Source organism: Malaclemys terrapin, chromosome 23 (genome assembly GCF_027887155.1).
Source record: "Malaclemys terrapin pileata isolate rMalTer1 chromosome 23, rMalTer1.hap1, whole genome shotgun sequence".
Taxonomy (NCBI): Eukaryota; Metazoa; Chordata; order Testudines; family Emydidae; genus Malaclemys; species Malaclemys terrapin.
The window spans coordinates 17,187,796-17,212,785 of record NC_071527.1 but is presented as its reverse complement, the minus strand read 5'-3'; the positions used below and the strand labels follow the sequence as shown (position 1 = coordinate 17,212,785).

Genomic DNA, 24,990 nt, shown 5'->3' with positions numbered 1-24,990 from the left:
CCTGCCCTGGTGTGTCCCCTCTGCCTGCATCCCCCGAGCAGGACTCCACCACGAGCACCTAGACTGAGGTCCTTGTTTATTAACAATGGCACTTAGACCCACACTACCCCAGCCTCAGGCGGAAGGGGCAGGTGGGTAGAAATCAGAGGCGGTGCTGAGGAGTTGGGGGGGGGGGGGAGGGGGCTGGGCTCTGCCTTAAAGCAGGGCCTGACAGGTGCAAGTTTGGCTCTCGCTGGGTCGCTTTCCAAGGCAAGTCTCTTCCAAGCCTCCCAACAGCCAGGATGTGCCCCCCCAGCTCCCACTCATTCCCACCAGTCAAGTTCTCAGGTGGGCAGGGCCCCACCTGGCTGAGGTGGGGGGGGCAGCAGTTCAGGGCTCCACCTGGGCGACTTGATCCTGGGACGGAGGTGGGGGGCTGGCTCCCCCTACAGCTCTGCCTGGCCCCCACTGGGGCCCGTGTACTGGATGGTGGCCAGGAAGGTGCGAATCTCCATGGGCTGCAGCGTGACTCCCAGCGGGTTAAGCCGAGGGTAAGGCTGGCGCCTTGCTGCACCTGGGGGAGGAAGCCAGGGGTTAAGGTTGGGGGCCAGCAGAGGGGCCCTGGGCCTAGAGGCTGCCAGTTTCTCCATGGGATGGTGGACACAACCCTCCCCTGTGCCTGAGAGCTCACCCCATGAGTACAGCTGAGGAGCCCACCCACATCCCACAAGGGGCCAATGTGCCAGCTGCCCCCCCCTCCCCTAGGTAAGGGGGCAGGTGCTGGCTGTGCTGTGCAGGGGGGACGGGACACTGCTCCATGCTCTAGTGCTGGTGGGGGGGGGGGGTGACCTACCTGTGGCTGGCCTCCAGTTGAGCCGGTTCATGGCCTCTCGCTTCTGGTTGGCCACCAGGTTCATCTCCTGCAGGGAGGTGATGGTGAAGGAGGAGAACAGGTGCTGGGGGGGTGGGGAGAGAGACATGGTCAGTAACTTCCTCAGGTGAACCCTGCCCCCTGCTGGCCACCCCCAGACCTGCAGGGGAGTAGGCAGCAGCAGCTCCACACCCCGCAGTCTGGTGTGAAAACAGGATTCTGTGCTGGCCGTCCTCAGCCTCTGGGTGGGGCTGCTCATTTGTGCTCCACCCCAGAGCTGGCTGCATTTCAGTGCCAGGAAGGGGAGACAGCAGCACCCACCTCTAGGGGGCAGGGTTAGCATCAAGTGGGTGAGGGACCCCTACATCAAACAGCTGCTACACCTCATGTCTAAGGATCCCTTTCCCCGTGTGGATGTGAAGCCATATCCGGTGTGGGACAGGGCAGCTGTTTTACACAAGTGTACTAGGGTGATGCTAAGATCCACCCCAGAGGTGGCTGCATTGCAGCACCAGGCAAGGGAGCCTGAGCCTGTCAAGTGCTTTAGATGAAAAATCCTCCAGGCCAGTGTCTCAGCAAGTCCCTACGCCCCAGCCCAGCCCCTGCGGCTGGCTGTTGGGTACCTACCAGCAGGTCGACAGTGATGGGCTGGGAGCCGTTGGCGCTCTCCCCTCTCTCAAACTGGTGCTCCAGGCGGATGAGGACGGAGCTGGGGTCCCACTGGGCCAGCGTCAGGAGATGGATGGAGGGGGGAAGCGCTTGCTTCAGAGCAGAGAACTGGGGAAGGAGGAAGGGGAGACGCGGCGTCAGGCTGCCAGAACAGCGCCACCCAAGGGAAAGTTTTGGCAAACTAGACAAGTCACCACCCAACCCTGAACTCTCTCAGTTCCCCAGGCTGCCCCGGTGCCTGCAGGGCCGCGCAGGGTGGATACAACCCGCTCCCCTTCTCCAGGGGCTGGCCTGGGGCTCCCAGCAGGCAGCAGTGTCCCCCTACTGCAGAGGGAAGAGGGGTACAGGGGGAGCCCTGCTTTCAGCAGAGAGCAGCTGCCTCGTCACAACCCCTCAGTTTACTTGAGCCCTCAATTTTCTGTCGAAGAGCAGCTTGGACAGAACATGGGGTGATCGGCCCAGCTGCCCTCACGAGTGAGTCACCCCAGCACAGGTTTCAGTGGGGGCATAGCCCCATTTGTGGAAGGGGGTCATGCATCCCCCCATCCCCCGAGCAGGGAGCACAGGGCCATCAGCTCTAGCCCTTTTCATTAGCAGATCGCAAAGCACTTTACACAGGTCAGGCTTATTAGCCCCATTTTACAGATGGGAAAACTGAGGCACCGAGTGGGGCAGGGACTTGCCCCAGGTCACTAGCAGAGCTGGCAATAGAAGCCAGGCCCCTCAGTCCGCTACCCACTAGACAACACTGCACAATCCCTTCCAATCAGCACTGACTGAAAATAGGTCCCTGGAGTAGAGCTGGGGAGGGGGGATTTAACAAGCTTTGTTTTCACACAGCGAGTTGTTTAGCCAGGGATGGCTACTGCCAACTTAGCAAAGGGGGGAGAGGAGTTTAAAATCCAATTATATTTAAATATCGTTGACTTAACCCTAAGTCCTAGCCAGGAAGAGGGCAAATCCCCCTCACCCATCTGAAATTTTCCCAGGGGAAAAAACTGGAGTTGTCCTCCCCCAAAGGGATTTTGCCCCCAGCAATTTTCCTGCCTGAATTTAACCTAATGAGCAGAGAGGAGGCACCTACTCCACATGGGGGGTGCTTGGCCATGATGGGATTAACCTATAGTTCCCCATAGCCTGCCCCCGGGTCTGTAGGACTGGGAGAAGGGGGAGAGGTACGGCGATCAGAAAGACAAGGATTTCTCTCCTCGTCCAGCCCAAAGAGCCCTGCCCTGGAGGGAGGTGAGGTGGGAGCTGAATCTGTGTCGAGCAGGGCTGAGACCCCCACACTCGTTTCACAAGTGGGTGAGGCAGTGGGGAACAAGCAGCCCCTGGCAGGATTCAAACCAGCGACCCAGCAGCTCACAGTCCCCCTCCCTAAAGCACAGAGCCCTGCCCAGGCACCTGCTTGAGGCTGCGCTGCCCCCGGTGGAAGGAAGGGCCCCCGCCAGGGGCCAGGACCAGCTGGGGCGCCATGAACTCCTGCTGGGCCTGCAGCCGGTGCCGGTCAGCCGAAGACTCCACCGTGTCCAGGAAGACGAGGTGCCGGCCCCTCACCACCAGGCCGTCGTTGTAGACCCCCGGCTCCAGCAGGGGCTCCCCCACCCCGCGGTTGTCATCGTAGAGCAGCCGCCGATGCACCTGGCCGCAGGGAGGGAATGTCAGAGCAGCTGCTGCACTGGGGGCTGTGAGCGCCCCCTGCTGGCCAGCCCTGGGCACTGCACGCTGCACTGGTGCAAGGGATTGCAGAGCTAAGAGTGCCACCTGCTGGTGCAGCCCTGCTTCTGCAGGATGGGGAGGATACACAGGCCCAGACCAGAGGGGGGTGGTGGTGTTGGGGTGGGGTTGGAGTCCATCCCATCTCCTCCCCATCCACCTCTGCAGGGGGGTGTGGGAGGGAGGAGCCCAGGGCAGGATTCCCCCCCCCACCTCCATCTCTCACCATGAGCTCCACGGAGCCATCGGCCACACTGCTGCCCCCCTGCGAGCGATCCGTCAGCACCGTCAGCTGGAACTTCTTGTTCTAGAGAGAAGAGGGAGCCCAGAGCTAACCGAGCGGGCGAGGCCCTGCCGGGCAGGGTCACTCACCCGCTCCCTCCAGCAGGGGATATTGGGAGCAGCCCCCCACCTCCCCCCCAAGCAGCTCTCCTGCTCTTCCATCCTCGTGCCTGCCTGCAGCTTCCTGACCCCTTCCTGGGCTACATTCCTCAGCCCTGTTGCTGGGGGTGGGGGGGATCGAGCAGATAGCCTGGGGTCCAGGCAGGGAGCACTTTGGGGGGGGAATTAAGAGAGTGGCAGGTGGGGCTGCGTTTCTTCTTTCTGGAATAGCCTCCCTCCTGTGTGTCTGCAGCACCACCTCCTGCGCCACTATGCTCCATATTCCTCAGAGATATTTCCATATATGATTGTGGCATAATTACGATGCATTTTGCACAAGCTGCGTCATACGAAGTGTCCTTGGACCAGTGCTGATTTGCTGAATATGATTATCCCCTTTGGATGCATGTAGCATGTTTGTATCTGAAGTTATAAATACTGGCTGGGTGTATTTCAGATGCGCTTAGGCTGAGGCTGTGTCTACACCACGCACCTTCGAGCGACCCAGCCGTGCCGCTAAACGGCGCGCAGTGGAGCTGCTGTTTGTTGGCAGGAGAGAGCTCTCCCCCCGACAAAAATCTTCCACCCCACAACAAGCGGCGGTAGCTGTGTTGGCAGGCGAGCGCTCCTGCCGCCAAAGCTGTTCACACCAGCACTTTTACTCGGCAAAACATTTGGCGTTCGGGGGGCAAGGATGGTTTTTTTCACACCCCTGAATGACAAAAGTTTTGCTGACAAAAGTCCAGTGTAGACAGAGCCCGGGTGACCCCCACAGCCAGCCTTTCGGGTACAACAGTGAAGAAGCTAGACAGAGCTGATGCACTTTGAACGGGCTTGGCCTGCCTGTAAACGTTTCAACCAGCCTGTAAGTAATGGCTGCTGTGACCCAACCAGGGCATGGACCCAGACCATGTGATACCGGACTCCATGTTGGGTACCTGTAGCTTTCCACAAACTGGGTGGGAACTGGTTTTGGAACAAAGGGTTCCCACCCTATGTTAAAGCTATATAAGGTGGGGCGTGACGTCATCTAGGGGCCTCACTCCCCACCTAAGAGAACTCCTGGAAACACGTGAGGAGCAAAGAGTGAACTGGGGGCAGTGCTGGACCCAGGCTCAAGGGATTTCTAGCCTGGGTATGGAAATCTGGTGGCCTCCTTGTATCAGCAGCCGGGCTGAGACACTCCGAATTCCTATCCAATCTGTCATTTTAGGCTTCGTTTGCAGTTTTGTTTATTGACTTTTTGATCGGTTTGCTATCACTTAAAATCTTTGTCGTTAATAAACTTGTCTTTTGCTTTATCTAACCCAGTGCGCCTTTGAGTGAAGTGTCCGGGGAAAAAATCTCAGCTTGGTTAACACAGGCTTGTTGCATTTTCCTCTCCACATTGAGGGAGAGGTGAATTATTTATGAGCTTACATTACACAGATTGCTGTGCAGTGCAGGACAGTATAATTTTGGGTTTATACTCCAGTGTGTGTGGGGGGGGTGCCTGGGGAGCTGGGAAATTGGCTGGTGTCTGCTGTGTGCACTCAGGTAACCTTACTCTTGGGGGAATTCTGCACCATTGCGCATTTGCAGAATTTATGCCCCTGTAGATTTCTTTGCTTCCCCACAGAAAAATGACTTCTTACCAGGGAAGCAAAGGGAAGCCACCAGTGTGGTCATGTGACCCTCCCCAGCAGTACCTTTCAGGGGCCCAAGGCAGCCGGCAGAGAGGTAAATTACTGTGGGGCAGGGGACGAGACTGGGGAAGGCCCAGCTGGTGGCTCCTACCCTGCGCCGGGCTCAACTGCTAGTCCCGGCTGGGCTGGGGAGGACGGGACTTCCTCTGCCCCTGCACGGCATCTGGGGCCGGGTCAGACCCACCCCCACATTTCTCCCCTGGCTGCAGGAAACTCTGCAGAGTCCCCCCCTCCCCTGTTTCCTACACCCATCGCTCCTGAGCTGCAGGGGAGGGATCCCTGTACAGGGAGCTGCTCCCCCATCCATCCAATCCCCCGTGCAGCCAGACCCCCTCCTACCTTCCCATCGAGCCTCACCCCCACCCTCAGACACCCCCCCACTCCACCTGCACCATCCTGACAAGCCACCTGAACCTGGATCCCCACTCCACTGAGACCCACTCCCCCAGCATCTGGACCCCACCACTGAGACCCCCACAGCCAGACCCTCTGCCAAGCTCCATCCCCCTCACACCCAGACCCCCCCCCCGCTGAGCCCCAATCACCTTCACCTGGACCCCCCCGCTGAGTCCAATTAACATTGCACCCAGAAACCCCCCAACAAATGCCTGTGCATCCAGATCCCCCCCCTGAGCCGCCTGCACCCAGCCTGCCCCACACAGAACCCTCTCAACCCACATCTGGATCCCCTCCACACTTGGATCCTGCCTTGCTGAGCCTGCCCGCTCACCCCTGGGGCACCTGGCACGGAGGGGCAGGGCCCTGGGGTGGTTCTGGGGCAGGCCAGGTCCCTGCGCTGTGTCAGGGTTGGGTGCAGCCCCACCGCTGAGTCCGTGTCTCAAGCGGAAGCTGCACAGTGATCTCCCACCTCTGCGCAGCCAGTGGCCGGTGCTCCCCAAGGCCACGCTGGAGCTTCCACATTTATTTAACAAATAAAATGTACAGAATTTTAGAATATTGTGTGCAGAATTGTTAATGTTTTGGTGCAGAATGCCCTCAGGGGTACCAGGTACCACCTGCTGGCGTGCTGGGTGATAACGGGGCCTGGTGAGGCTGGCTGTATCTCCGGCACAGCAGTGTGGGCAGGGCCAACCCAGCTGTGTGTCCTACAGGGCGCAGTGCTTCCCAGACTGCACCCCGGGGCTGGCCACCCGTCACACTCATCTCTGCCTTTCCTCGAGCCGCTGCATGGGCCAGAGCGGATCTGGGGGCGTGGGAATGAGGTACCAGCAGCAGCACCTGCTGGCCAGCACTGGTGTCTGCAACGCCTCCCCCCCCAGGATCTTGTCCATATCTGGCACCTGCCGCTGTAGGAATCAAGCCCTCGCCATCTTTAGTGTATTTACCCTCCCACCCCGTCTCTGTGCAGACAGGGCAGTGCTATGATCCCTGTTTTGTCAATGGGGAAACTGAGGCACAGGGGCACGACGTCACAAGCTCCCACAGGGGAGTCGGTGGCAGAGCCAAGAACTGAAGACCCAAGCGAGTGTCGCTACCCACTGGACCATCCCTGTCTCTCCAAGGAGAGGAATCCCCCCCTCCTCCCCCCGACACACACACACTGAGCGATGGGGAGGGGACCCAGCGAGATGCTGGCAGGGGCCCTTGATACCTTGATATAGATGCGACTGTTGACGGGATAGTAATTCCCAGCCACCGGCTCCGTCTGGCTCAGGTTCCACGTGGCTCGATAATCCCGCCTGCCATGAGCATCAGAGCCCCATTAAGCCCCGTGTCGGCCATCTCCCCCCGCCCCCAATCCGGGGAGTAGGGCCGGTTCGGGCTGTGCAGTCCAGGGCTCTGGGCGGATCCCGAGCGACAGGGTTCCCAGCCCAGCCCTGACTGGGGAATGGACTGTTCCCTATACCTAGCCCTGGGGTACCCCACATGCTGCACAGTCTGTGTCCGACACCCCCCCAGGGGGAGGCTGCCAGCTAACCAGGAAAGGGGGACGTCCAGGGCTCGTTGGAGTAGCTCATTCAGGGACCTCGAACAATAATTAAGGCCTGGACGTTCATTAAGACACAGCCCCTTTTTCCCCAAGGGGAGAAGGGACTCGGTAATTCAATGGAAGACACGAGAATGGAGCCAGGAGTCCTGACTTCCAGCCCCCCCCCTCCCCTCCCAGAGCTGTGGGGAGAACCCAGGAGTCCTGACTCCACCTTGGAATCATCCCCTCCCCTGCCCAGGAAGGATCACCCCACTCCCAATGTCTCGCCACCCCCCCGCTGCCCTTTACCTCCGCTCCAGAATCTCCCGCCCGTTGGAGTCCGTGTAGAAGCGTCCGTCCGTCCGCAGGGACGTCTCGAAACGGCTGATGATCTCCTTGCCTAGCCCGTCACTGCGGCAGAGGGTGCGGCAGCGTCAGACGTGGGGGCTGGCAGCACACGGATTCCCCCACCCCCGACACACTTCCTGGGGCTGGTCTGACATTTTCCATCTCAACGGTGTCGATGGGAAAGGTGGGGGGAGGGGCTCCCCTTGAAAAGCATCATGGGGACGGACCAACGGATGTTCCGTCAAAACTCCCAAATATCTGCATTTGGCTGCAGTGCCTCCCACTTTATAAACCTGGCTCCCGGGTCAGACTACGTCTCCCACCAGGGCCAGGGCCTCCCATAATGCACCACCTCCTGCCCCCAAGAGGGGAGGCTGCGGTGCATCATAGGAAATGTAGTCCAACCCGGGAGCCCAAACCAGAGAGAATGGAAACTCTGAACTACAAATTCCCACAGCGCATTAGGGCAGGACTGTGGTGCACCATGGGAGATGTAGTCCACCCAGGGAGCCCAGCCCCCAGAGGAAAATGGGAGCATAAGGCACCAAAACTACAACTCCCATGGAGCATGGCAGCAGCCCCTCCAAGTTGAAATGACTTTGGTCTACAGGCAGTTTCCTGTGTCAAAACCCTTCCATTTCCCACACTCACTCTATAGGGATGGGCCCCACCGTCCACTCCAGCTCCACATAGGGCTGCCCAGCATAGAGCCGCACCACCTGCGAGCACCACGAAGAGAAGTTCTGGTAAACCTCCTGCACCAGCTTGTTCTGGACCAGAGAGAGAGAGAGAGAGAAACGTGTGCGCGGGATCCCCTCGCCCAGCACTGCCTTGCAGCCACTTAGAACATAAGAAGGGCCCTACTGGGTCAGACCAAAGGTCCATCTAGCCCAGTATCCTGTCTTCTGACAGTAGCCAATGCCAGGTGCCCTGAGGGAATGAACAGAACAGGGAATCATCAAGTGATCCATCCCCTGTCGCTCATTCCCAGCTTCTGGCAAATAGAGGCTAAGGACATCATACCTGGCAGATAGCCACTGATGGACCTATCCTCCGTGAACTTATCTAGTTCTTTTTTTTAACCCTGTTATGGTCTTGGCCTCCACAATGTCCTCTGGCAAGGAGTTCCACAGGTTGACTGTGCGTTGTGTGAAGAAATACGTCCTTTTATGCGTTTTAAACCTGCTGCCTATTAAATTTCATTTGGTGGCCCCTAGTTCTTGTTATGAGAAGGAGTAAATAACACTTCCACAGTTTATAGCAGGATCCCTCACCAGATGCTGAAATGCAGCTGACTCTGGGGCGGGGTGTTAGCAGCCCGCAGCACCTCAGCACAACATTGGAGGAGAGTAAGGAAGGGATCCTGGATTTAGTTGGAAGTGCAATGAGGTCTGATTGAAGGATCCTGAAGGGGGTTAGCTTTGACTGAGACATCACGGTAAGGTTAAGGAACATGCTAGGGGATCTTCAATGGCCATTAGCAGGTGGGGCCTTAGTTTTAAGTCTTACCCAAGAGCTAGCAACTCTGCTCTAACCCCGCGGACTCCAGTCCCCCAGACGGACTTGGGAATAGAACCCAGGCATCCTGGCTCCCAGCCGCCCCCCTGCTCTAACCTCTAGACCCCCCCTCCCAGCTAGCTCAGGGCTAGTGACATAAGGGAATCGGAGACAAGGGACTTCGGCTCCCACGCCCAGCCCCCTGGAGTTCCCACACCGGGGACGCCCCCGCCACCTACCTTCACCAAGTACGTGTGGGCTCGCCCAGCCACACGTAAGGGCTCAGAGCGGTTGGGCCTGAAGATATATGCCCCGGAGGCCTGGGCGCTGTCATCATTGCCAATGCTGGCGTTGTACCTTGGGCGGGGCAAGAGGGGGCGGATGGTGAGAGAAGGTCCAATCAGCTGCCCAGAGCACCATGAGCCCCAATGCCACGCCAGGGAGAACCCCCCCCCCGCACACAGACCTCACACTGGCCAAGGGATCGAACTCCCCCTCCTGGGAGCTGGTTATTACCCTGTTTTACAGATGGGAAAACTGAGGCACAGAGGGATGGAGAGGAAGGTATTCACTCGTGCCTGAATGTGAGTCAATGACAGAGCTGGAAATAGAACCCAGGAGTCCTGATCCCCAGTCCCCACTGCTCTACCCGCTAGAGACCACTGCCGCCCCAGAAGTGGGGATAGAACCCAGGCATCCCGACTCCCCCCAGCTCACTGACCAGAAGAAGTTCTGAGACACAGGCAGCGAGATGCTTTTGTCCAGGTTCTGAATCTCCATCAGGAGCCCAGTGCCCGGGTCGAACAGAACCCGGAGGTGCTGTGGGGAAGAAGGCGAGAACGTCAATAGACCCTGACCCGGGGGACAACCCACCGCAGGACCCCTCATTCCTCCACCTCCGATTACCCTCCCCTCCGCCTGGGGGTCACCCAGAAGAGACGTCCCTGGGTCACACAGTCCAGTCCCCACCCGGTCAGCTCCCCCCATTCAGAAACGAATCAAGTGCCATCTTAAAGCTCGTCAGGTTGTTTACCTCCCGCTGCTCCGTGTGGAGGCTGTTCCAGACCCGCCTGCCTCGGATAGTTAGAAACCCGCTTCTCATTGCCAGCCTGCACTGTTTCCTGGCCCGTCTATCTCCCTTTGTTCTTGTGCCAACATTATCCTTTAGCTTCAATAGTTTTTCCCCCTCCCTAGAAGCCTATTGCGCTAGGCGCTGTACAATATTTATTAGGTGTATTACGGTAGCGCCTCAGAGCCACAGGCCTGTACCAGCTGGAGGTGGACAGACAGGAACAGAGACAGTCCCTGCCCCACAAGAGCGGGCTGCTCCCTTGCCTTAGGAAGTAAAACTGACCCGACAAAGTGAAACTGACCAGGCTGCACCCTTGCTCAGGAGAGTACCTCATTCTGGATCTCCCTGGGGGACCAGGCGTCCACGCGGGGTTGGGCCTGCTCCCGGATCCGCTTGGCCAGCCTGGAGCGCAGGTCCCCGCTGGCCGTTTTCGAGGCGGTGTAGGCGCTGTAGCCCAGGGGAGGGGCCGAGGCTGGGAAGATCAACTCGTGGGTGGCGTCTCCCCGGTCTCGCCTCACCGCCCGGGTGAAGTTTGAGACGGGGACAACCTGGAAACAGAAAGAAAAAACATCTGAGGCCCAGATGGTGCCGCATGGGGACACCACAGGACAGATGCAGGGAGCTCGCAAGTTAAGCAGGGTCGGGCTTGGTTAGAACGTGGATGGGAGACGGCTGCTGTCAGCTCCTCAGCACTCTCCCCTCACAGTCCGTGCTGGCCCCAATGCCACACAGCGATGCTAGGGGGCGCTGCGCTGCAGAGAGAGGGGTGGGAGCTCAGGAGGGGCCACTCTCCACTTGGGGTCACTGCTGGCCGCTAGGGGGCGCTATGCAGCAAGGAGTGGGAGCTCAGGAGGGGGCACCGACCCCAATGCCCCAGTGGCGTGCTAGGGGACACCTGGCTTTCTAGTAAGATTTAAAAACCAGGTGATGCCTTGTGCTCATTACACAGCCCCTGGTGCTTTCCCCGGCGTGGCGTTAACCCGTCAGTCCCCTGCAGCCTATTTGCCAGGCACAAGGAGCGGTGCCAGCTTGGGAGCACACTATTGCCCGGGACCAAGTATGTATGGGCACCATCGCCCCCTAGAGGATGCAATCAGACCGGCTCGAGCGCATTCAATCATACCGCCCTCTAGTGGTGGCAGCATGCGGCGCCGTTACGAGCTGCAATACTGCTGCCGCTAAGAGATCCTCCTTTTGCTAGAAGATGCCAGAGCCCAGTCCCTGCTAACGATTGAATCCCCTGCAGGCCCACGACACGGGGGGGATGGAAACAGGCCAAGCGTGCAGCCGCAGGGAGGAGACAAAGAGTCAAGAAGGAAGACGCTCTGGCCCTACCTCATTCGGCACCGTCTGGCCATTGGGATCTGTAACCGAATACGAGGCTCCCTTCACCGGCAGCCGGACGTTCCAGCTCACACGCCGTCCCAGCGGGTTGTAGAGGATCACCATGAACTGGACAGACAGACTCAGGTTAGTGGGATGCCCACCTGATCCTCCCCATCGCCACCCAGAGAGAGCGGGTGCTATTCACTGGCTGAGCCCAGAGAGGAGAACAAGCCGTCCTACACCCACAAGGTAAGAGCCAGTTTCCCCCAGCTCGAGTAGCGACCTGCATTCTTGGGCTGGCGGAGTTGGGTTCTAGGCCCGGCTCCCCTCCCGCGCCCGCGGTCTACATAACAGCAAGGTCCTTACGGTGCCAGCGGATTCGGTCAGCGGGCACACGCTGATATTGAGGTAGTTGCAATAGATGAAGTTCTCCTTGTTGCCGCTGATGCTGGCCATAGCGTTACTGACCAGGACCTGCAACGAGGAGAGATGCCTCCCATCAGGTGAGAGACGAGAGATTCACCCCCCCCACACACGCATTCCAGGGGGGCGCTGGGCTGCTGGGAGCAGGATGGGGGCGCTCTCCCCTCACAGTCAGTGCTGACCCACAGCAGCTTCCTGGGCAGTGATGGGGGGGGGAGGGACTATCAGCCCCTCCCCTTCCTCCCTGTTGTTCCTGGATGCGCTGCCCTGCACTGCCTCTCAGGTGAGGGACACAACACTGAAGGAGCAAGGGGTGGGTGCGAGCGGTGAGCCAGCAGTGAGCGGTGGTTCTCATAGCAGACGGGGAGTGTCTGGCAGGGGAACGAGGAGGGATGCGGCAAGCCAGCAACGGGCAGGGCCGTGAGGAGGGACGCGGTGGCGGGAGGGGGGTGGCAACCCCCCCCCAAAACCTTACATAGATAAATTACAATGATTTGGATGTCTACATGCGCATATTATTTTATTAACTTGAGGAAAAAATAAATAATTTTAGGAAATAAGTCAGTGTGGCCACCAGCAAAAGTTGGTGGCCGCACTCTGAGGCCACCAAGAAATTTGTTGTGAGAACCCCTGCACTAGGGGGCGCTGTGCTGTACGGATCAGGGTGGGGAATGCTCCTCTCACAGTCAGTGCTGGCCCCCGATTCCCTGGCGTGGCGCTAGGGGGCGCTGTGCTGCAAGGCGCATGATAGGGGGGAAGCTCTCCCCTTGGAGCCAGCATTGACCCCAATGCCCTGGGTGGTGCTAGGGGGCGCTGTGCAGGAAAGCATCACCAGGGCCACCCTTTGCTGAGGAGAAGAATAGGAAGTTATTAGGGGGGGTCCCCTTTAAATCCCCTTGCCCGGCGCTGAGATGCAGCCACCTCTGGGGTGGGGCCATAGCAGGTCCTTGGCAACTCCGACACCCCCGCAGGCTGCCTTTTCCCTGGGCCATCCTGCCTTGGGATGCTCACTGCAGGGACTAGAGGAGGCAGAATCAGGTTCCGGGATCTCTGGAGGGGAACAGGGTGCCACATACCTGGCAGGCGTCCCAGCCGGCAGCCAGGCGCTTGGCGTAGTCATTAGCCACGTGCTGCTTCTCCGTCCCGCTGACGGCGTCGTGATGCTGGGCCACTGCCATGGCCCGGCCTGTGGGGGAGCCGGGGCGTCAGGGGCGGAACAGGCAGCTGCGCCAAACCCACCGGGTGGGACAATGCGGGGGGCAGGGAAAGGGGGATTGTGGGGCCAGACAGCCCCCCCAAATCCAACCTCTCCAATAGGGGGCTGGGCCTGCACCTCCCCTGCCCGGCCTGAAGACTCCCCCCAGCCCCCAAGCTCCAGCATCAACTTGGAAACTTGCCTAAGGCGACACAGACAGGAGTAGAACCCAGGAGTCCTGACGCCATCCCCTGCTCTAACCACTAGACCCCACTCCCCTGCCAGAGCCCAGGAGTCCCTGCAGCACTGGTCCATGTGGGCCACATTGCTGGATGTCTGTGTATGGAGAAAGCAACACTGCCCTCTGCTGGCTGTGATAGGAGCTGTTCCTTTGCTCCGTCTCCCCCTAGTGACTGCAGGATACGTTTGGGGGGGAATCCCGATAACGAGGTGATTCACGACGCAGCAGCTCACGTACGGAGCACGGTGCTGTCTCCTTTCCCGTAGGGTCCCGTCCTCGCCACCGGACCGGCCAAGGCTTCCAGCTGGTTGCAAACCTGCAAGAGGGGGCGGGGGAGCAGTGATGAGAGAACATTTATCCGCATCTGGTAACCCTCCAGGAGGGACTCGCCACTCCCATTTCATAGAGGGGGAAACTGAGGCACGGAGAGGGGATGGGGCCTCCCCAAATTTGCACAGAGCCAGGGATTGAACCCTGGCTCCCAGCCCCTCTGCTCTAACCACTAGACCCCACTCCCCTCTCAGAGCTGGGAACAGAACCCTGGAGTCCGGCCTCCTAGGCTCAGACCTCCTCTCTGTCCCGCTCAGGACAGGGTGCTGGGAAGACCAACAGGCAGCAGGTCCCAGGGAGAAGGGGCGTGGGTGGGATCCTGGACTCCCTGTCCCCACCTGTAGGAAGTTGTTGCTCAGTCGCTCGTAGCGCTTGAAGGCCGGCCGGCTGGTGAAGTAGCCTGTCCAGAAATGGTGCGGCCCGTCAGCGTAAGGGAAGAAATCGTCGTATTTGAGGGACCTGCGCGACACCAAAGAGGGTCCCCTCTGCGACTCATGGGTCCAGGAGACCCAGACCTACTCCCTTCCCCCTCCTCAATCCACCCCACCCGCACACCGCCTGGCCAGAGGGGGGTAGCCAGCCAGTCAGTGCCACAGCTCAGCCCCTGCCCCCAGCACCAGCCACTCTCAGCGCCTGAGGAACAGAGAGGAGGGTTATAATGGCATGGAAGAAACTAATGAGAGATGTGCTCATTTATATACTCCAGTGTGGCACTAGGGGGCGCTGTGCTGCAGGGAGCAGGGTGTGGGCTCAGCAGGGGGCAGTCTGCCCTCCCAGTCGGTGCTGACCCCAATGCGGCACTAGGGGGCGCTGTGCTGCAGGAAGGCGGGGGGCTCTGCAGGGGGCGCTCTGCCCTCCCAGTCGGTGCTGACCCCAATGCGGCACTAGGGGGCGCTGTGCTGCAGGAAAGCGGGGGGCTCTGCAGGGGGCGCTCTGCCCTCCCAGTCGCGGCTCCATCATTACCCCTCCAAAAGGGAGGCACCAGGGGGTGGCAAGCCCATCCTCTCCGCCCTAGCCTGGCGGGGCTGGGACAGCGCAGGCCACCCAAGGCGGGTTCCCGCCAGCCCCACCCGGCCCCGGCGCTCACCACGACAGGTTGGCTTTGAAGAGTTCCCACAGGTAGCAGGTGGGGGTGGAGTAGAGCACGTGAACCTGGCTCCCGTTGAGTTGCTGGAAGAGACACAAGGGGGCGGAGGGAGCGGGTTTGGCGATCGCGCCAGGTGGGGGGCTGGGCGCTGTCATCCCCTAGTGGCCAGTCAGGGTAAGACGTCTGCTGTAGCCTGCCACTCCCAGAGCCCAAGGACCCGGGTTCGAGCCCAGCCGTTGCCCAATCACAGCAGGGCCCTGCTGAGGGCAACGGGCCTCCTGCCTGGGCCACATGGCTGCCCCCAGGGGCTTGGCCTGTGGGTCAGGCAGTGGGAGCCCAACCCTCTGCATCTGGAGCAGGGAGCCTCTCCTGGCCCAGCAGGCATCCCAAGCGGGTCCCCACCCGACAGGAGGAGCCCTGCCTAGCAAGGGGCTCCTAACCTCCCCCTCCACTTGCAGTCCCGGGGGGGGGAGGGGGGGGGGGGAAATCCCTGCCCCCCCCAAGGGGCTCCTGACCCCCGTTACCTGCGCGTTGACATGTTTGATGAGCTTGTCCATGTTCTTGTACCACAGGTTGGCGTTCTCGTACTGGAAATCCGAGCCCATCGTCATGACGATGTGCTTAGTGCGGTAGTGCTTGGCCTGCAAGGAGACGACGGGAGGAGACACTTGAAGCTCCCCACTCCGAGACGCCCCCGGCTCGGTACCCAGATCCCGGGCTAAGGCGTCCCCGTGGCGAGCGCCTGGCAGGCAGCCGTCGGTTCCGCTTTCCCCACGGGGAAGGTCAAAATTGTTTCGGCAAAACTGAAATTTTTTCCCGCAGGAAATTCTGGTTTTGCAAAATGGGCGTTTGGCGGACAAGTCATTTTGACGTGTTTCTCACCTGCTCTAGCAGGGAGCTGCGGGGCAGGGTCCCGGGGCACTGGGCTGACACACCCGTCACCGGAGCGAATGACGGAGAGCGCCTGGAGACTCCAGGGAGGCACCCCCAGTGCGATCTTGGGGCGGAGGAGGAAAATGGGGCCTGGTCCCAAATATTCAGCTGTGTATTGCGGCCGGACAGAGACTGGCCGTGTGTCACGGGGGCGGAAGCTGTCCCTGGGGCAATCCCAGTCCGCTCCTTTCTGGGGCTGGTCCATTACCTAGTTCCATACTCTACCGGCAATTATTACAGCAGGGACAGAAACGGCGTCCGCCCACGCAGTGGTGAAGCTAACCATGGGGCCAAGAAAGTCACGTCCCCCAAAAGGGTCTACACTACAGCGCCTCTCTGGCTGTAAAATGACACTTGTGACTTTCCCCCCTGGACCAGCAATTCCCCACCCAATCCCCAGACAGCCACGAACAGCTGAGCGTCCCAGTAACTTATGCAAGCTCAGGCACCAGCCGAGATGGGAATCAAACCCAGGAATCCTGACTTCCAGCCCCCTGCTCTAACCACTTCCCCTCCCAGAGCCAGAAATAGAACCCAGGAGTCCTGGCTCCCAGCCCTTTGCTCTAAGCCCTAGACATAATGCCAGCTGGCTGCAGAGGGTCACCCCCACTCCCTTCCCTCACCTGGGCAGCCGCGGTTCCCAGGAAATATGCCACCAGGCTGTCCACATTGTTCTCATCACTCGCATCGTCCACGATGGGGCTGTCAGAGCAGAACTGATCCCAGCAGAGGGACAGGGGCGGGTTGTAGCCGTTGGGGAGGACACCTGGGTGGAGGGGGGAACAAGATCACCGGGGGCATGGGGCGGGATCCAGCCAGCGATGTGAGGGACGATGCGGGTGTCGGGGGCCAGCACAGAGCCAGGACCCATGGGCGGCTCTGCCCCGTGAGGCTCCCCCAGGGCAAAAGGAACTGGCCTACAGGGGTGCAAACCCGGGGGGGGGAGATCAGACTGCATCCAGCCAGGAGTGCAGGCCAGGCACCCAATCTCTGCCCCCATGCCCCGGACTAGGGGTGCCACCTCTGAAGTACAAAAAAGAGGGGGGGAGGGACCTCCAGGCCAGCCCCTCTCCTCCTCTCCATTCCAGGCCCCCAGCTGGACACCCCAGATCCCATCAAGTGCGTCGGCCTGGGGGCAGCCTTCCTGCTTCTCCCCCTCAACCATGAGTCCCCCCCCCGTACACACACACACCCATGGGGCCCACCCACCTGCCAGCCCTGGCTGCCCATTGGCGCATGGCACTGTCTGTCTGTGGCACAGGTGCCCCGCCCCCCAAAATTGGGACTTGGAACGTCCCGGGAAGACTTGCCAGCACCCCCACTCCAGCTCACCGGTGAAGAGGTCGGCGCCGGGTGGCTGCAGGCTGGCGCTCGCTCTCCAGATCTGCTCCATCTCCCGCAGCTGCTCCCGGTTGGCTTTGTCCTGGTAATCCAGACGGCCGAAAAAGAAGCCATCGAAGCCCATCTGGAAAGGGGACGGGGGGGGGGGGGTGTCAATGCCAACAGCCTCCGGGAGCCAGCAAACACTGAGGCAGCAGCATGGCCTTGTGGTTTGAGCGCTGGACGGGGACTCGGGAGACCTGGGTTCTATTCCCAGCTCTGCCACGGGCCTGCTGGGTGACCTTGGGCAAATCCCCCCCCGCTTCGTGCCTCAGTTTCCCCACCTGGAAAGTGGGGAGAATGCTCCTGACCTGCACAAAGCACTTTGAGACCTGCTGGTGGAGAGTGACACGCTGTCCCCAGCAGGCTACCCCCTTGGCCTCCAAAGTCCCTGCCTGTTGGGGGGGCAGTTCTAGGCCCTCCCCGCAGAGGACCTCACCTGAGCGAAGAGGGAGGCCTGCTCTCGGGAGTGGCCGAAGGGGTCGATGTGCCAGGCGGCGCGAGGCCGGCCGCACTCCCCGAAGGTCTCCTGTAGGAAGCGCAGCCCCAGCGTCATCTGATCGATCATGGCGTTGTAGTGGGCGGCCGCCTCGTCGTTCATGCACCAGCCGCCGTTGATAAATTCCAGCCGCCCTGCGGGGAGGGGGAAGGAGAGGGGGCGGGTCACCCTCAGCGCCAGGCGAGCAGAGAGGCCGGGGCACCACTGCAGTCTTCAGCTGCCTGGCAGCACCGGGGAAGGAGAGAAGCCAGGGACCTTCTGAGGGGGTGGGACAGCACAGACAGAAGATGGCACAGGCCAATTGATCCACACAAGCAAACACTCTGTGTGTGTGTGTGTGTGTGTGGCTACCCGCAGCCACAGCTAGGAGCGTCTGTGAACTGTTTTACACCATGCCAATAAAGATCTGAATCAAGTTGTGCGAGAGACACAAGATGACCCAAGCAAACACCCCACATGCATGTGTGTGACAGACACCCCAGCCATTTGCCCCCTCTGTGCGTGTGTGTTGCGAGGTACTCACCAGTACAGGGAAAGTGTCAGTGTGGGAGAGCGAGACCCACACACTGGGACGGGCACAGGAGCATACAGTACAGGCCAATGCAGGGCTCTGACATGAGCTCGCACACACACAGGGAGTTTGGCTGGGTTGTTGTGTATCAGGCCACGCGCGCCCACTGATTGGCCCAGGCATATTATCTGGGCGTGTGTCTTTCACACACACGGGCCATGGGCCTGTAGTGACGTTGTGCTCCATATGCTTTATACAAATATGTTTGTAAGTGTCGGGTTTCAGAGTAGCAGCCGTGTTAGTCTGTATCTGCAAAAAGAACAGGAGTATTTGTGGCACCTTAGAGACTAGCAAATTTATTTGAGCATAAGCTTTCAGTTGCATCTGATGAAGTGGGCTGTAGCCCACAAAAACTTATGCTCAAATAAATGTGTTAGTCTCTAAGGTGCCACAAGTACTCCTGTTCTGTTTATAAGTGTGAACATGATGTAACTGGAATATGCTTTATGCTAAGGTCTCCTGTAAGGTATCATTACAAAACTTATAATCTACTGAGTGTGGTCATCCTGTTTGTATGAACGTATCCTTCTTGTATCTGAAACTAGGAATATGAAGTACAACTCTGAGGGCCTCTGTAATTTTGTGAAGTGTGGGCCATTAATGGTGGTTTAGAATCTCGATGGCTCCCAGTGACCAGGACAATTGGTTGTAAATGGTTTGTTTACCTGCAAGCCTGCCTGTGTGTGTCAGAAGAATGAGGCCTTACAATGACATGTGACCATGTCACATGATACTGGAATCCATCTTAAACCTGGTGCTTTTCCGTTTAGAAGGAGGGGTGGGGACCCAGAGAGACAAAGGATTCCCACCTTGTGCCAAAGCTATAAAAGGGGGAGCAGGACAAGGAGGGGTCCAGTCATGAGAAAGCCCCTGCTTCTCACCTAAGATGCCTGCTGGAACTAACAAGGACTGTACCAGGGGAAAGGTTTGGGCCCAGACTAGGAAGGAGTCTAGTCTGTGAAAGAAGCTTATTGGAACATCTCTGAGGATGAGATTTACCTGAAATCAGTTTCTTAATGTATCAGGCTTAGACTTGTGTGTTTTTGTTTTATTTTGCTTGGTAACTTACTTTGTTCTGTCTGTATGTATGCATCCGAAGAAGTGGGCTGTAGCCCACGAAAGCTTATGCTCTAATAAATTTGTTAGTCTCTAAGGTGCCACAAGTACTCCTGTTCTTTTTGTTCTGTCTGTTATTACTTGGAACCACTTAAATCCTACTTTTTATAATTAATAAAAATCACTTTTGTTTATTATTAAACCCAGAGTAAGTGATTAATAGCTGGGGGACCAAACAGCTGTGCATCTCTCTCTATCAGTGTTACAGAGGGTGGACAGTTCATGAATTTACCCTGTATAAGCTTTATACAGAGTAAAACGGATTTATTTGGGGTTTGGAGCCCATTGGGAGCTGGATGCTGGAGGCAGGTAACCTGCTAAGCTGTTTTCAGTTAAGCCTGCAGCTTTGGGGGCATGGACCAGACCCAGGTCCATGTAGCAGCAGGCTAGTGTGTCTGGCTCAACAAGGCAGGGTTCTGGAGTCCCAAGCTGGCAGGGAAAACAGGCTCAGAGGTAACTTCAGCACATCAGGTGACAGTCCCAAGGGTGTCTCTGTGACCGAACCCATCACACACACATGCCCACTGATTGACCCAGGCATATTATCTGGGCGTGTGTCTTTCACACACACGGGCCTGTACTAGTCAATATTGCACAACATACACCCAGGAGCATATGCCTGGAGAGAGAGAGAGAAAGAGAGTGTGTGTGTCTCTCAGTGTGAGAGAAACACACACGCACCCCCACACCCAACTGAGGCAAAGAATCGCTGTGAGCGTCTGTCTCTCCCAATCTGTCCCACCTACGCAGACACGCTGTATGACCGGTTGGGGGACATCACCAGCCCCAGCAGTGCAGGTCACACCGCCTTCTGCCACAAGAGCAGCGCCCGGCTGGCCAGCCGGCGCGGGATCCCTTACCCTCGCTGACCAGCTGCCTCACCGCCTGCCGCGTGGACTCCGCCTGCAGCCGCCACCAGCGGTAGAAGAAGGCCACCTCGACGTAGATAAAGCGCTTGGTGGGGTCGGCCAGGAGCTGGGGGATGACGGAGTCCAAGATGTACTGCACACCGGCGTGCTGGATGTCGTTGCGCGCTGCGGAGGGAAGGCACGGGGCTGAGCGGAGACGTCCAGGGACTCACACAGCAGGGACGGCAGCGGAGCCAGATCCCCCCACGACCCAGCCACAGCACCCCCAGAAGGGCGGGATCCCCCACCTTGCCACAACACCCGCAGCGCCCCTCCAGAGGGCTGGATCCCCCCCGGCCATGGCAGCACCCCTGGGAATCTCAGATCTTTCTGTCTCTCCAGAGCAGGGATAAGCACCCTTCCCCGTAACTGCTCTGCCCCCTCCTCCCCCGCCTCTCCTCCAAGCACCTCCTGCAGTTCAAAATCGGTCTCCCCCAGAGCAGGGACAGCATCAGGGTGAGATCAGCTTGCAGGCACAGCGCCCCCTGGAGTCTCACCCCTCAACCAGCCAGCCCCCACCCCATGGCCCATTCCCCACCCACTGAGTCAGCCGGTCCCCCCTGTTGAAAGGCCCCCATGACCTAGGCTTCTGCTTAAGTCACGCCCGTCCTGCACGGCTTTCTCTATGGCCTGAGAGATAAGATGCTCCAAAGGCATTAATGTTTCCACTAACTATGTGCTGGCCTTGACTGATGTCATGGAAAAGCCGCCCACGTGAGATACGGCCTCTAAAAGGTGACATTGATATCCTGGTGAGTAAGACCACGGGCTTATTATGGCCGGGGGAGAACAGCGGGGGAATGACAAAGGTTCAATATGTTCCTTGGCCTGCCAAGGACTGATACAAAATGCTCAGAAGAAGCATGATCTAATGATTGGGGGGGGGGGGGGAGGCGCTACATTCCTGGCTTCTGGGAGAGGAGTGGGATCTAGTTGTTGGAGCACAAGGGTGGGGGAGCCTGGGATTCAGGACTCCTGGGTTCTATTTCCAGGTCTGGAGACGGAGCAGGGTTTAGGGGTTAGAGCAGGGTGGGGATTTCAGGACTCCTGGGTTCTATTTCCAGGTCTGGAGACGGAGCAGGGTCTAGTGGTTAAAGCGGAGTGGGGCTTTCAGGACTCCTGGGTTCCAATCCCCACTCAGATTCACTGTGTGACCACAGGCAAGTCCTAGGACGCTTAGTCCGTGAGTGCCTGTGAACTGCCATGAAATATTCTGGCAGGCGACACAGACTTTATCTAGCATCTGGCAGGGAGGCAAGGTGGAGCTTCCCCCAGGCCTGGAGCAGGTCCCTACAGCACGGCCAGGGTTGGGAGGTGCTCGCTACCTCCATCAGCAGCAGAGGAAGTAAGTATGCTGACGAGATTAAGATAGTGCATCTCTGAGCAGCGCTTCCTCCCCTGCCCACACCTTGCCGCAGAAAGGAGCCCTCCCTCAGCTTAGACTCATGCAGGGTCACAGCCAACTCTAAACCCAGCAGAAACAGGGATCAGATAGCGACACTGGCCTTCAGATTTGATCCTGCTGCGTGTGCCAGCTGGCTTAGTGTTTGGGGAAAAGAGATCCAGGGTCTCTCTGTTCTCTGGGACACAGGAGAGCCAGAGTCTCTTATTCCTGGCTCTGCTACTGGCCTACTGGGTGACCTTGGGCAAATCGCCTCGCTCTGTGCCTCAGTTTCCCTACCTATGAAATGGGGATGACAATACTGACCTCCTTTGTCCAGTGCTTTGAGATGTACTGATGGCGAGCCCAAGGTAAGAGACAGGGATTAACCCACTGAGTCTGACGGCAGCAGCTCCGGTGCATGGAAACCCTCCCTCCCGCCCCTTGCATGCCATCTCCGCCACATACCTCCATAAAAATACTGATCCACTGTTTTCAGCCAGCCCACATCGTTGTGCGTGTGAGGGATCAAGTGGACATTCAGCATGTCTGCTTTAGTGGCCGGGCAGGACTATGAGGAGAGAAATAACCAGACATGATGCGAACTGGAGGGGAAGGCCACAGCGTACAAACAAACACGATTGTAAGGGTGCTCAGAGCCAATATCCTGCAGATAGGAGATACCGATCTGAATGGATATTGCTCGGTGTAGCCAAGAAAAGACGCTAGAGGTGGAAAGAGGCAATTGTCTTCTTCACAGCGCCCTGCTCAGAGCCAGACTGCTCCCTGCACTAGATTCTCCAGGGCTTTGGACAAACAACTACTGAACAATAAATCACATGCCAACAGCAGACTGAAGGAGTTTTTTCCACTGATGTAGTTAATCCATTTCTCTGAGAGTCAGCAGCTAGGTTGACAGAAGGATTCTAGCTGTATCTACGCTGGGGTTAGGTTGTCCTAAGTCCAGCACTCATGGCACTAACTTTTTCACAGCCCCGAGCGACAGAGCTAGGTCAATCTAAGTGTTCAGTATAAACCAGGGGTACCTGGCTGGGGAGTCAGGACTCTTGGGTTCTAGCCCCAGCTCTGGGAGGGAGGCAAGGTTGGTGGTTAGAGCAGGGAGGCTAGAAGTCAGGATTCTGGGGTTTGATCCCCAGCTTGGTAGGGAGAGTGATGTCTAGTGGTTAGAGCAGGTTAGAGCTGGATTCTTCTGTCCCCAGCCTTGAGCCGCAGGCTCCCCAGCTATAAAATGGAAAGATGTCACCCTGGCCAAGGTGCTCAGCTTTGCAGAGCTCACAACGGGAGATCGCTAATTATCATAATCATCATCTCACCGAGAGGAAGTGACAGTTTAGGGAGATGGGGGCAGGAAAGGAAGAGGAACAAAATGCAGAAACAGACAAAGGCACCAATCTGCACAGTATTAACCCCCTAACGCCCCCACTGCTAGGGCTCTCCCCAAGCTCATGCGGTCAGTGCTCCCTGTTTTACTGAACTCGGGAGGGGTGGGGGGTGACCCTCGAGACGGCTAGTTATCTGCAACGGGAACTAAGCATTGCTTTGAGCCCCCAGCTGCCCGCCACAGCCCAGAACTGGGCGGAGGATGTGAGTGTGTGTGTGTGGGGCGGGGGGGGGGGGGATCAGATGCAGAAACTGCAACGCCAGCTAAACTCTGGACTGTCCTGCCTTCCCCACCATGGCTCAAACACAAGAGCACCCCCCCACCCCCGAACCTCATCCCCCCCTTTCACCCCACAATCTCAGAACCCCCAATGCATCTGGACCCTCCTCTCATTCCTCCCCCACCTCTCAGAAACACCTCCCCGTTCCGAGCCCCCCTTCCCCCAACCCTCCTTCACCTGATCCCCCCCCTGAGATCTCCCCTATCCCAAGAGCACCCACTTCCCCAGAGCCCTCTAACGCCCCCCTTCAGCCAAAGCCCCCCCTCCAGGACCCCCCGATTCTCCTCCACGCCTCCTCCTCCCCCCTTTTCCCCACACCCACCTGCTGCCCCCCTTCCTCCCGCCCAGGGCCCCCTCTCCCCTCACCTCACCTCATAGCCACAGCCGGCTGCGGCCGCCCCCAGCAGCCCCACGCCCAGGATCAGCCCCACGGGCAGCCCCATCTTCCGCCCGCAGCCCCGGCACCCTGCGCCTGGCAGGCAGCTCCTGCTATCATGTGACCCACCCTTCACGTGACTCCCTGAGCACGGAATCCCCCGTCTAGCCTCGCCCCCTCCACGCAGGAGCCAATCCGAAGGGAATGGGCGGGGCCACGGCCTTCATTCAGCCATAAAAAGCGCCAATGCAAGCAAGGGACGCGCTGATTGGCTGAGGGGTGAGGGCGGGGCCAGGATGGGGGGGAAGGAACGAGGGAAAGGGAACAATTGTAATTGACAGGCCATTCCACCTATCATGTGCAAGAAGGCGGTGAAAGGGTGAGGGGGAGGACATCATACTGCCCGCTTCTAAAAGGACCAATGGGAAGTAGACCAAATTGATTGACATATCCGAACACCTATCAGTTGCAGGAATAAAGCGAAGCTCACAAGCCCCGCCTTTTATTCAGAGACCAATAGGCTAGCTGGGAATGCTTGAGGGACAGTTGAAACCGCCTCTCACATGCAGGGACAGCCGGCAACAGTTATTAAGCTGCGGCCGGTTCCCGTCTTCCAGGAGCCCGCGCTGGGCTCCGATTGGTAGAGAAGATTGGCAGGGAACTCAGCCAATGAGGCGTCGAGTAGCGTTGCAGCGTGAGGGGCCTCCCTCGCAAGGGCCCTGTGGCGGAGACCCCAACGCCCGCCCCCCCAGGTCAGCCCCGCGGGGCGCAGTCGCCCAGGGAAGGAGCAGCGGGGGCAGGCGCTGAGGGGGCCACAACTGACCCTAGGCTCCCCTCCCCCACGCGCATGTTCCCCGCCAGCCCCCACAACCCCCCCCATTCCCCCCCAGCCACCGCCACCAACCCCCACAACCCCCCCCATTCCCCCCCCAGCCACCGCCACCAGCCCCCACAACCCCCCCCATTCCCCCCCAGCCACCAGCCCCCACAACCCCCCCATTCCCCCCCCAGCCACCGCCACCAGCCCCCACAACCCCCCCCCATTCCCCCCCAGCCACCGCCACCAACCCCCACAACCCCCCCATTCCCCCCCCAGCCACCGCCACCAACCCCCACAACCCCCCCATTCCCCCCCAGCCACCGCCACCAACCCCCACAACCCCCCCCATTCCCCCCCAGCCACCAGCCCCCACAACCCCCCCATTCCCCCCCCAGCCACCGCCACCAACCCCCACAACCCCCCCCATTCCCCCCCCAGCCACCAGCCCCCACAACCCCCCCCATTCCCCCCCAGCCACCGCCACCAGCCCCCACAACCCCCCCATTCCCCCCCAGCCACCGCCACCAGCCCCCACAACCCCCCATTCCCCCCCAGCCACCGCCACCAGCCCCCA

General features: G+C 59.1%; 1 protein-coding gene across 1 annotated transcript; it reads right to left on the bottom strand.

The window, feature by feature from the left end:
• Positions 1 to 59: 59 nt before the first annotated feature.
• On the bottom strand, positions 60 to 23,693 carry MAN2B1 (mannosidase alpha class 2B member 1). Its single transcript, XM_054012631.1, has 24 exons — positions 23,592 to 23,693; positions 22,007 to 22,109; positions 20,110 to 20,283; positions 17,503 to 17,696; positions 17,016 to 17,148; positions 16,307 to 16,449; positions 15,275 to 15,391; positions 14,751 to 14,833; positions 14,002 to 14,122; positions 13,571 to 13,649; positions 12,974 to 13,083; positions 11,841 to 11,948; positions 11,484 to 11,600; positions 10,478 to 10,696; positions 9,798 to 9,895; positions 9,316 to 9,433; positions 8,231 to 8,349; positions 7,541 to 7,642; positions 6,914 to 7,001; positions 3,462 to 3,542; positions 2,924 to 3,160; positions 1,478 to 1,627; positions 833 to 935; positions 60 to 553 (listed from the first exon to the last, which is right to left on the bottom strand). Exons 1-24 carry the CDS (start codon positions 23,661 to 23,663, stop codon positions 426 to 428), a joined length of 2,997 nt encoding a protein of 998 aa, XP_053868606.1. The 5' UTR covers positions 23,664 to 23,693; the 3' UTR covers positions 60 to 425.
• Positions 23,694 to 24,990: the final 1,297 nt, after the last annotated feature.

Excerpts from the sequence above, each read along its gene's own strand:
- MAN2B1 (XM_054012631.1), bottom strand. The coding sequence starts at position 23,663 with ATGGGGCTGCCCGTGGGGCTGATCCTGGGCGTGGGGCTGCTGGGGGCG. Across the intron at positions 14,834-15,274 it reads TCAAACATGTCAACGCGCAG|CAACTCAACGGGAGCCAGGT; the intron begins GTAACGGGGGTC and ends TGTCTCTTCCAG. Across the intron at positions 9,434-9,797 it reads GTGTCTCAGAACTTCTTCTG|GTACAACGCCAGCATTGGCA; the intron begins GTCAGTGAGCTG and ends GCCCCGCCCAAG.